Source organism: Taudactylus pleione, unplaced genomic scaffold, assembly GCF_031769625.1.
Source record: "Taudactylus pleione unplaced genomic scaffold, aTauple2 ptg000147l, whole genome shotgun sequence".
Taxonomy (NCBI): domain Eukaryota; kingdom Metazoa; phylum Chordata; class Amphibia; order Anura; family Myobatrachidae; genus Taudactylus; species Taudactylus pleione.
The window spans coordinates 5,430,487-5,441,956 of NW_028284549.1; the positions used below are offsets into that span (position 1 = coordinate 5,430,487).

The 11,470-nt window shown below is 43.9% G+C and overlaps 1 protein-coding gene across 1 annotated transcript in view; it reads left to right on the forward strand.

Annotated features, from left to right (window-relative positions):
- LOC148522333 (voltage-gated delayed rectifier potassium channel KCNH8-like) overlaps window positions 1–11,470 on the forward strand; it is a 467,010-nt gene that overhangs the window by 294,036 nt on the left and 161,504 nt on the right. The window contains exon 3 of the mRNA XM_088474145.1: window positions 6,750–6,884. Within this exon, the coding sequence (XP_088330271.1) occupies window positions 6,750–6,884 (135 nt within the window). The remainder of the gene's footprint in view (window positions 1–6,749; window positions 6,885–11,470) is intronic.

Genomic DNA, 11,470 nt, shown 5'->3' on the forward strand with positions numbered 1-11,470 from the left:
AAGTCGGCAACTCTGGTATAAAAGGTCCAGAAAAATGTGTTCCCACTCTCATCCTCGTCCTCTTTACAGCATATGAAAATGTTTATTGATGTGTGGCAGACATGGCGGTGTGGTGTTTAGGTGATTTTATAGGTGTTTCTTGCATAGAATAGGATTTGTAAAGTGCTGATTGTAAAATCCCTACTTGATGGAGAAAGCTGCTGTACGAATATTTATTGTAATGTAGGCGAGTAAATAAAATACAAATATGTGCAGATATTCTCCATTGTCCCTTTGGTAATGAGGACTGGCGGAGCAATGATTGTTATTTCAGCTGTCTATGGGTTTGTTATGAACACACATTGGAAGGCAGAAATCATCCAGCCCTTTATAGCATATTTACCTCTGCTGGGACTAATATGGGACTGGGCTGGCATGCTTATATCACCGATAATGGTCCCTCATCACCGGTGCTCTGCTCCTCCCAGGACTTACACATGAGCCCGAGGAGTACAGTAGTAGCAGTAACAGGCAGAACCCTCTGCAAGGTCAGAAACTCAAAGCTCAGCGGGGACCAGGAGAAAATCATAATTGCGAAGAATAGTCTGATGCAAAACATAAGGTCAGTATCCATCAGGCTGTTACACAAACAAATGTAATCCAGAAGAATAATCAGGTCCCAGGCAGGTCAAGACAGGCAGCAAGCGAGTAAGGTCAAGGGCAATCAAGGAATAATTACTAGCATTTCATTAAGGACACAATTTGTTCTGAGCCATGGCAACAAAATAGCATTTAGCTGTAATCTGTATAGTGCAAAGAAAGAACTTGTCTGATTGGCCGCTATTGGTTTAGAGTAGACTAAAGAGTAAAAAAAAGTCACAAAACACCATAAATCCGTGAATCATTCTGGCCAATCAGCAGGTGAGGAACAGTAGTACACAAATATTTTTTTTTTATGGGGTAAGGGGGTCATTCAGACCCACTCGCGAGCGGCAGTACGCTCGCAAGTGGGTCGATGTTCCCCACTGCGCATGCGCACGACGGAGGGAGCTCCGTCGTGCGCATGCGCGAGACCCGGGGAGCGACGGGCTTTCCATCGCTCCGGGTCTCGCACCAAAGGGGGCGTGCTGTCGATGTTGATTGACAGCACGCCCCCTTTGGTGGGCGTGCCTGCCAGACGGAGGCGGTCCCATGGGAACGCCTACCGTCTGAAGCCGGCCCCACTGACATCACTAGTGATGTCAGTGGGAGTGATTTTGGCTCTGATAGAGCCAAAATCACTCCAGGGCTTGTGGCAGGGAGACCCTACCGCAGGGTCTCCGTCGCAAGTCCGATGGTCGCGATGGTCAAGACCATCGCGACCATCTTTTTGGCCGCTCGCATAAGCTGTGGGTGGTCACCCACAGCTATACGAGCGGCCAGGAGGCCGCTCCATTTTCATGGAGGAGGGCCCTGATTCAGAGCGAGCGCTCTGGTCAGAGCGTCCGGCTCTGAATCAGGCCCTAAGTTTGTTATTCACATATTAGGGGCAAAATGAATGTTTAATTTTATTAAGAGAGCAATAGTACATATTACTACTAATATTAAAAAGCAATGTTAATTGATGTAAAAAGGTAAAAGTTTTTCAGACAGGGCCAACATTTATTATTTTATGGCTCTATAAATGATGCCCACATCATAAAATAATATATATTGCCTTGTCAGAAAAAAAACAAACAAACTTTTTTTTACACCAATTAACAATTAATATTGATGACGCTGCTGGAGGTTCAGGGACGCACCCATAAGAAGGGGAGAACTATCTGACTTTATAGAAAGCAGGCAAATCCCCTGTGAGAGATTACCTGCTGCTAGAGGGGTAAGGCCATGATGCACTACTGACTGGATCCCAACACGTGTGTGTGCGTGTGTGTGTGTGTGTGTGTGCGTGCGTGCGTGCGTGCGTGCGTGTGTGTGCTCAAGGCACAATAGTGCATTGAGCAGTTAGGGGCAAGGCCGCAATGACCGGATTCATGGTGCCACTCCCTCCCCCAACACCTTTCACCTCCCGTATTTCCAACATGGAATGTTGGCATGTACTGTATACCTATGATGCATAGATCACAATTATGAGATCTGGTCTGGGCATTGCCACCCTTTGGTTATAGGTCCTGTTTACTAGTTTGTGGTGGTACCAAAGATTTTATAGTTCCTCTTATTGCAGCAATTGGAAATAATTGTATTGTCACTATTTACAATTATCGTGCAAGCTGCTCAGTAACACTCAGGACCTCATTCAGAGTCGGTCGTTGCGGCCGCACGGTCGTACGGGAAAAGGGGCCGGATATGCAGATGATGCACTCGCAAGTTGCGTCCTTAAGATCGGATCGGTAGCTGGCCAACAAAGGGGAGGAAGCGGCCGGAAGACAAAAAAATAAGCCCCCTTCTCGTACGCATTACACGTCATCTCCGGGCATATAAGGATTAATCGAGACCATCAGGAACCATCGGAACTGGTCGTAGAGCTTAAGGTTGACCATACCCTCTCTTAAGCTCTACGATCATTTCAGTGTAAAAACCTCCCCTGTCACGTGTGCTATGACACTACTTTGTTAATTATGCACTCCCATAAAACGCTGTTCGCATAATTAGGCACGCCTGCGTTCGGATCTCCACTCCCCCGTTTTCAAGCACCTTCCCCTGTTACCACCCACAAACGCCTCATTCTGTCACTCAAACTACCGACCTGGCTGTGTTCAAGGAGAGAGAAATTTCTGATCGTAGCAGATAGTTTGCGCACGCGCATTGCGAACTTTAAGCATGCGCAGTTTAGCGAACATCGGTGGCGTACGCCCGTGCGGTCGCTACAACCGACTCTGAATGAGGTCCTGAGTGTCCCGATTATACTGTCTGGCTGTGGTAAGGCTGAACTCATAGCTTCACCAGCCACATTGGATGCATACTTTATGGCGTTTACTGGCCCCCTCTATTTATCCATGTCTGATGCGTGGGAGGGCACAGCTCCGCGATCGCTTCATCATGCTCCTGCCCATTGCTGCTCACGCATTGTCCAGTGGGGTGTGAGGCCACAATGAAGCAATGCAATACAATTCATGTCTTCTAACCCCCAGGCTGCCCAAGTTACTCAAGAGGTGGGACGGTAGGCATGCCAACTCTGCTGGTATCCATATGGAAGATCGACAGTCAATAGATTGTCAACAGTCATAGGTTGACACCAGATTTGTGGACAGGCAACAGGTCGACATGGACAGAAGGTCGACAGCGCAGAAGGTTGACAGGGTTAAAAGGTTGACATATTCAAATTAACACAATAATGGTCGACATCTGTTTTTATGGTTTTTCAAAATTGTTAGGGTTAGGCACTTGTGGAGGGTTAGGCTGTCGGAGAGGAGAGTTAGGCACTAGAGGGAGGGTTAGGGATAGGCACTAAGGGGACGGTTAGACTAGGGTTAGGTTTAGGAACTAGTGGGAGGGTTAGGGTTAGGCTGCCGGAGGGGAGGGTTAGGGTTGGCACTAGTGGGAGGGTTAGGGTTATACTAGGGTTTGGTTTAGGAACTAGGGGGAGGGTTAGGGTTAGACACTCTGGGGAGGGTTAGACATTGTTAGGTTTAGGCCATCTAGAGGACGGTTATGCACTAGGGGGAGGGTTCGGATTAGGGTTAATTAAAAAAAGGTGTCAGGCATTTTTGTGTTGACCATTTGAACCTGTTGACCGGTTCACCCTGTCCACCATTTGTCTGGCAGCATGTTGTACCTGTTGACCTATTGACTGTCGATTTAATTACTGTCGATTCATTATATCACACCCAACTCTAATGACAGTCGGCTATAGCCAGCGGTGACCATTTAATAGATAGGGAATAGCCGTAACGTGTTTTCAATGTTTTCATAAATAAATCCCCAGATGCCTGAAGAGAGGGGAGATATATTGATATCATGAGCAGTAAGAGGTACTACTGTATATAATATGTACTCTGCTCCTACTAACATTGCAGCATTTCTGTATTTTCCATTGGTTTCTGTGCTTTGCAGTCACTTGGGTGTGCTGGAATAAAACTATAGCCCGCAACTGCATTTGTTTAATAAAACTGACAAGGGAAAATATAAAGAGTCTGTTAAATATGTAATTCTGTCACCCAGGAGATCCAAAATCCACATTTACATAAGGCTGATTCTCCAACAGACTAAATTAGCATTCCATTTGCTTAACATTTGTAGTAACATGCAAAATTTCTAGCGATGATCCGTCCCCTGGTGCTGATTGAAGTGGGGCCATTTTTTTAATTAAAGATTGGAAATGTAAAAGGAATATTTTTTTCTCTTTTTTTTCTAAAATAACATTAACTCTCAGTGGCTCCATCCACTTTCCTGCTCTTTCTACCCAGAATCTCCTGCGGACTGCGGTTCCTCAATATCTCCTGCAAACTTCTGTCTTCAAGTATATACCAAGATCTATTTTACAGTGTAATTCGTAGAACATCTTTCTCCCCATAGACAATTTCTTATGGGACTGGCTTCGTCGCACAGATGTCCCAAATGCTATCACCATAATGCAGAATTGTACCATTCCCTATGGAATTGCCCAATAATTAGGCGTTTCTGGTTAGGAGGGAAGCAGGCTGCAGAGAGAGTATGGATTAATTATAGGTTTACCATACTATCCCATTAAACCAGGACACATGGATTACACAGGTTCTGTGGCTGGCTGTCTGGATTTCACCTGGTTTTAATGAGCCAGAGAACCTGTATAATCCATGAGTGTCCCCATTTAAAGGGATAATATAGTAAGCCTAATTAATCATGTTCCCTTTATGCCACAATGGGCTATATTTGGGTTCCTGCCTAAGGGGGTCATTCAGACCCGCTCGCGAGCAAAGGACGCAAAGGACGCTCCGTCGCTCTGGTCTCGCACCAAAGGGGGCGTGCTGTCGATGTTGATTGACAGCACGCCCCCTTTGGTGGGCATGCTGGGGGCGTGGCTGCCAGACGGAGGCGTTACCATGGGAACGCCTACCATCTGAAGCCGGCCCCACTGACATCAGTAATGATACTTATTACTCTGCAGGATCCGCAGATCCAATCCTAACCGTACGCCGCAGCATCCTAATCATAACCCTCCCATCCTGTAGCCTAACCTTCCACTGCGTGTCTGTACAGAATATCGTTATATAGTTTCTGTCCCTGCAAATCCTAGACCAGGGATGAGGAACCTCAGGCTTGGCGGCCATATAAGGCCCGCGGAATCATTTGGTCTGGCCCTCTGACCTTTTTTCTGCTAGCCTCAACTGCCTAGAATGGCACCGTGTAGCCAGAAATTATGCAGCAGTGCCGCCTGCAGTGCCCTTATGTCGCTTCAGGCAGTCACACCGCTGCCCTAACAGCACTGCTGTAATCACCGGCGTTTGTGGCCCCGCCCCGTGTGATGTCACATTGAGGGGACGTGGCCTGCACCAGGCCCACAAATAATGTTATATATATCAAAATGGCCCTGGGCAAAACAAGGTTCCCCATCCCTGTCCTAGACCATAGTACACAAAACAGCTTCATTTTGGATTCACAGTTAGGAAAGTGGCCTTTGGTCAAATTATGTAATGTGACAAAACTGTAACGAATGTGTCTAAAACATTTGTATCCGTCTGGAGGGAATATTCAATGTAGCAATAATTTCCTGCAAACCATCCCAATTTCATAGCTAAGAGGACACTGAATTATAGATATTAGGCATGCTCTGGTAAAAACGCATTAGTAAGATAGATGGAATGGTAAGAAACAGCCAGAATTCTCAAAGTTAAATTTGAGCTAAAGAAATGGAAACATTTATGTCTAATATAATCATTAGCAAATCCGCTGTGTTCCCAGTCACAGTTTTCAGGTCCTGATTTGTAATGTAGACCATGGACATAGCAAAGATTTGTGTAAGGGGAACATGACAGACCTAGCTATAAGCCGGGATAACAAGTGTATGTATGAATGTAAAGTGTTGGGAATAGTCTTATGGTCATAACAGGCCTGCTGAATCTTACAACTAAAGCTGTTATGTACAGTAGCACATACTTAGCAATAATTAGCAGATCTTGGGGTGTAGGTGATAGGATGTAAACTCCGTAAACAAGCACAATCTCACTTATTAAGCCTGTAGATTTAAAGCGGCCATAACTTAAAAGGCTAAACCAACCTGGTTTTGCCTATTAAATGATTACCGCTTTAAATCAACAGGCTTAATTGGCGAGATTGCACCGGTTTATGGAAATCGCACCCTATAACATATTCACCCTGATCTCCTATGATCTCATTGTGAGGAAAAAAACACATCATTGGGAGTGTTGGAATCTGAAGCACTCACCTGCAATATGTATGTAGAATAAACTTAAGATGTCTATGTACTAAACCAAGGGTGGGCAAATAGTGGCCCTCCAGCTGTTGTTAAACTACAAATCCCAGCATGTATAGCAACATTTCTAGGATGGCCAAATAGCAAAGCTGTGGCAGGGCATTCTGGGATATGTAGTTTTACAACATCTGGGGGCCGCTCATTGCCCACCCCTATACTAAACCTTGGAAAGAGATGACGTAGATGGAGATAAAGTACCAACCAATCAGCTCCTAAATGTCATTTTTCAAACACAGCCTGTAAAAGTGACAGTTAGGAGCTGATTGCTTGGTACTTTATCGCCAACCACGTTATGTCTCTCCAAGGCGTAGTACATAGAACCCTAATTCTCCTACACACAAGGAAAGATCCTCTCTCACACCTGTTATTCTATTTGCAGGTGGCTCATTCTGGTGTCTCCTGGATATTGTTCCGATAAAGAACGAGAAGGGGGAGGTGGTCCTTTTCCTGGCTTCTCATAAAGACATCTCATTCACCAAGAATAATCTTTTATCAGGAAACAGCAAGGCCACAGGTGAGTGATATAATGATGGCGCGTGGGCTTGCCGTGTACTTTCACGCTGCTCTGTTGTTTTTTACCCTCCCGTTTAATAATGCCGCCATCAGCACAAGCCACGTTCTCTGCGAAGAAGCACATTCAAATATATACATTCCAGTATACGTCCTATGTATAATGCCAGACGCTCTGTAGCGCTGCTATCCATCTGTTTTTCAAAGAGGACCTGCCGTAGGGTTCATTGAAAATGGTAAAACAAGTATTTGTCCTCTCCTCAAGGGGCAAATCCATGGCCTGTATATGCAAAAATTACAAGGGGTGGGGGCAAGGGTGTGTTAAGTGCTATAAGGAGCTGTTTGCAGTGGTGGGCTGGCCGTCGTGCAGCACTCCCCCCCCCCCCAAACACACACACATTTGTACCAGGCGGTGCCATCTCTTCAGTCATATACTGTATTTGGAAAGGTCTCAAAGAAGAGAACAAAGACTCAACAAAGTGTCTTTACTTGCTACAGTAGGTGCCATCTCTCTACAGACATTGGCCCAGAGGCGCTGGCTATTTGCGAGAGCTCGCTCTGAATCAGGGCGGGCTGTTTTTTTTCGTAATCGGCCCACAGGCCGCTCGGTAAGCTCTGGGTGATCACCCACAGCTTTAGCGGGCAGCCTGGCGATGGTCACGATTATCGCAACCATCGGGCTTGCGACGAGACCCTCGTCCACTGCAGGCCCCAGTGAACTTCCTGCTCTAATAGAGCAGGAAGTTCACTCCTGGCATCACTGGTGATGTCAGTAAAGCCGCCCACAAACGGCAGGCATTCCTTCAGGAACACCTCTGTTTGTCCAGCCAACCCCCCTGCACGCCTACAAAATGGGGCGAGCTGTCAATAACAATTGACAGCTGCCACGTCTTGTAGTGAGTCCCGCAGCGAGTGAAAATTCACTCGCTATGGGGCTCACGCCTGTACAGCGGCATCCGCACTGCCCCGCCATCGACCCGCTTGCGAGCGCTAGGAGCGGGTCTGAGTCAGGCCCATTGCACCGCTGGACACAAGTATGGTGATGGGGGGGTAAGTACTGACAAAGCCTGCACCCATTATACTGTAGACACCACACTGTTACACAACGTAATACAAATACATGTAAGAGACCAGTGATACAGGTGATTTAGCACTAACATTATCAGGCTATCCTGCCAAAGGGTAATGGGATTTGTTGCAGAGGGAGACATCCTACATCTGTCAGCTTTTGAATCCAATTTCCAGTGATACTTTTCTGCTGGGTCAGTGAATATACAGTACTGCTGGCCATACACCTGCACGATTTTGGGCCAATTGCCCGATTTTCGATGAGTCATATGATGGATCTTGTGAAAATCGTGTATTATTTTAGTAAGATAAGATCCGATGTGCGCTCCCGCAGCTCCTATAATCGGATCTTATGATCAGATGTGCAGCCCATATGTTCCATCGTATCGTGTGCAGATCGTGCCGTTTATTTGGTTCATGCGATGCATCGTGCGGAAATTCAAGTCATTTCAATGACTGTTTCCCTAATGAGCGCGTGAGGCGCAGGATCGATCATACGACAGATCCTGTGCTAAGAAAAACAACAAACATGCTGCCGGGACTGCCAGGGAGCTCCGGGGAGTCGGATGCTAAATCGGAACGTATGCTGGTCGTGCAGGTGTATGGCCAGCTTAAGTGTGCCAATCTGCCCAGCAAGACGTCTTCTAATGAGCAGGAGCTTACGTTCTGACTCCATACTGAGCCAAGGAGCTGGTACTAGTCTTATAAAAGTACTTTAGTCTTTGCCTAGGATCTGAAACTTAGCAAGTAGGCCTTGGCACTATCCTATACCCCTGATATCTTGGCAAGGTACCATCCACTTGGATAATCTAGGTAACATCTACATCTAGGTTAGTTACAAATCGGACAAGACTAGAGACAGATGTAAGACAGAAGGTAGAAAGGACTTTAGTTTTGCAAGCTTACAATTTGGGGGAAGAGGGGATATGGGTACTATAATGGTGCAGGGTCCTTGAGAGTGCCACCACAGTAAAATAAAACAGTGAACATGCTATGTCCCCAGACTCCCCACATTATTGTTGTAACTAGTAAACATCCTAAATGTCATTTATTTCAAATCCAGAGCCAGAAGTCAGCAATCAGGTCTCTCCCTGACTCACTCTTTGGCCACGCAGGGGATCCTCAGCTACACGGCACTGCCTGGTATGATCACCTGCACCATGACAGATGGCTAAAGGTGCAAAAAAAATCCCATCAAAAACATCCAAATAAATGAAGTGGTTGCAACAGGGGAGATGGCTCTTATGCATGTTGTTTGAGCTATCTGCTCAGTCACATGGAGAGGAATAACCATCCACTTACAGTATAATGAAGGCAATTATTATATATTGCACAAGAATTCAGAAACTGTTACATTGATAATTCTCTTATGAGGGAAATACTATTTTATTAATATATTAGTGGAAAAAATATTGTTTAATTTTATTGCGAGACGTATTACTTATATTAAAGGGGCAATATTAAGTAATTACTAATTGATATCTAAAATGCTTTTAATGATGGCAAAATAGTTATATATTTTATAATGTGGATACCATGTATATATCCATAAAATAATAAATGCTTCTCCCATCATCAAAATATATTGTTAAGCACTAATTAATAATTGCTTAATATTGCCTCTTTAAAATAAGTAATAAATAATATTTTTAATTTACATAAAATTGAACAATAATTTTTCCACTAATATATTAATGAAATAGTATTTTACTTATAAGAAAATGATCAAAGTGACAGTTTCTGACTTATTTTGTTATATATAATAATTGCCTTTATTCTAATTGCATGGTTATTCCTCTCCTTCTGATTGACCACCTTGGTTTTATGTCCATTTGGTCAAAATTCCATTATAAAAACTGCACATCGACAGTGGTTTACAAAACCCCATCAAAACCGCCAAATAATAATACAGTGCTTTGGTGTTTCGATATGCAGGGGTTTCACATCCCTTGAAAAACTGATGCTTAGTAAATATACTTCAAAAGGTGAGCATCCAAAAGAGTACTGTTAGTACAGTGTACAGTTGCAGGTTGCATAGAGTTGCTGCCAGTGAAAATGCTCCTCAGTTAGTATAACCAGCTTCCAACTGTAGAAGGTTATTAAATAAAGGTCTCTGTTCTTACTACTAACGCGTTTCGTTACATTTGTACTGCTGACTTTTCAAAGCTACAATATGTGGCAAAATCCTCCATATTAATAGTCACCAGATGTCCTTTCACCAATATTAATTGGTTCATGAATTATTTGCTGTGTAGATTAAACACTTAACACAGCTGTGTAAACATACTAAAAACGTACTTTATAGAGATAAAAAATTATAAAAAGAAAATAAGCCAATTCATTAACAAACACTGTCTTTCCCTTTGCCAAATAAATATTTACCCTTTTATGAAGTAGTAAATGAAAAAGGCAAACAAATGCTCCAGTCCAATATTGACCATCCTAATTATTTATTCTAAAACGCTCATTGTTTTTATTAATTCTTGTTATGTCAAATATATCAGATTTTATGAAAACCAACAGCATAGCTCATAGATTAAATAGTCCATATCAGCAGCGGCGCCTACGTTCATTTGCTTGTAGGTCTGTAAATATGTGCATGTGCGAATGCGCACAGATAAGCAAGCTGGCTTCCAGGGACTGCTTTAGCTGCAGCCGCTCAAAGCAGATAGGGCTACCATAATAGCAGGGGAGTGGCTATCACTAGCCAGACTGGCAGGGCCAGGTGGAGAAAACACCTCCCCCTGGTACTGCCTGCCCGGCATGTGATAGCAGAAACCACTGCCAGGCTGTCATGGGGGTGGCGGATTTTTCTGGGGCTCTGGTCCATACATTTAGAAATTAAAATACGGAAGCAAGTATAGACTCCTATTTTCAGTATCTTTCACCTCGATACTACTGTTTGCCCTAATTGGTAATTTTTACAATATGTTAATTGTGATTCGAAAATTATGTTGGTAGTCGGTAGATTTTACTAAATTGTCAGTTCAGTTCGGCTGACACTTCGGGATTTGACTCCGTGCCAGTAATGGATAGAAGGTCTCTTTGGCGCAGGTACGCCAAGATTGGCAAATAAAAAATATATTGTGTACAGTACACGGTATGCTTTGAAACATTCTCAGTTCTGAATGTAAAAGACTTGCCCAATTTGGTGAGAGGGTTGAGATTTTTTGAATTTTTTGAATTTTTGGTAATAACTGTTCCGTCAGTTCAACAGCGATCTTGTGCATTTCACTTTATTTTATGATCAAAGTTTATTATAATCTTGTAAAATTGACAGAATGGCAGTAATTTCCATAAAGCACTAGCTCCTGCAATGTTCCAGATACAGTAAATAGGAACAGAATCTGTGCAGATACTAAGGGGTACATTTACAACCCTCTGCGTTTATCTGAATTTGCAATAACGGGCGTATTTTGCCATTTTTTACAAACAGGGAAAATTACTATGCTGAAAACGGGTGTATTTTCAGAGGTGAACACGGCCAAATACAGACCTTATCCTGCTAGATGGCCCTTGTAT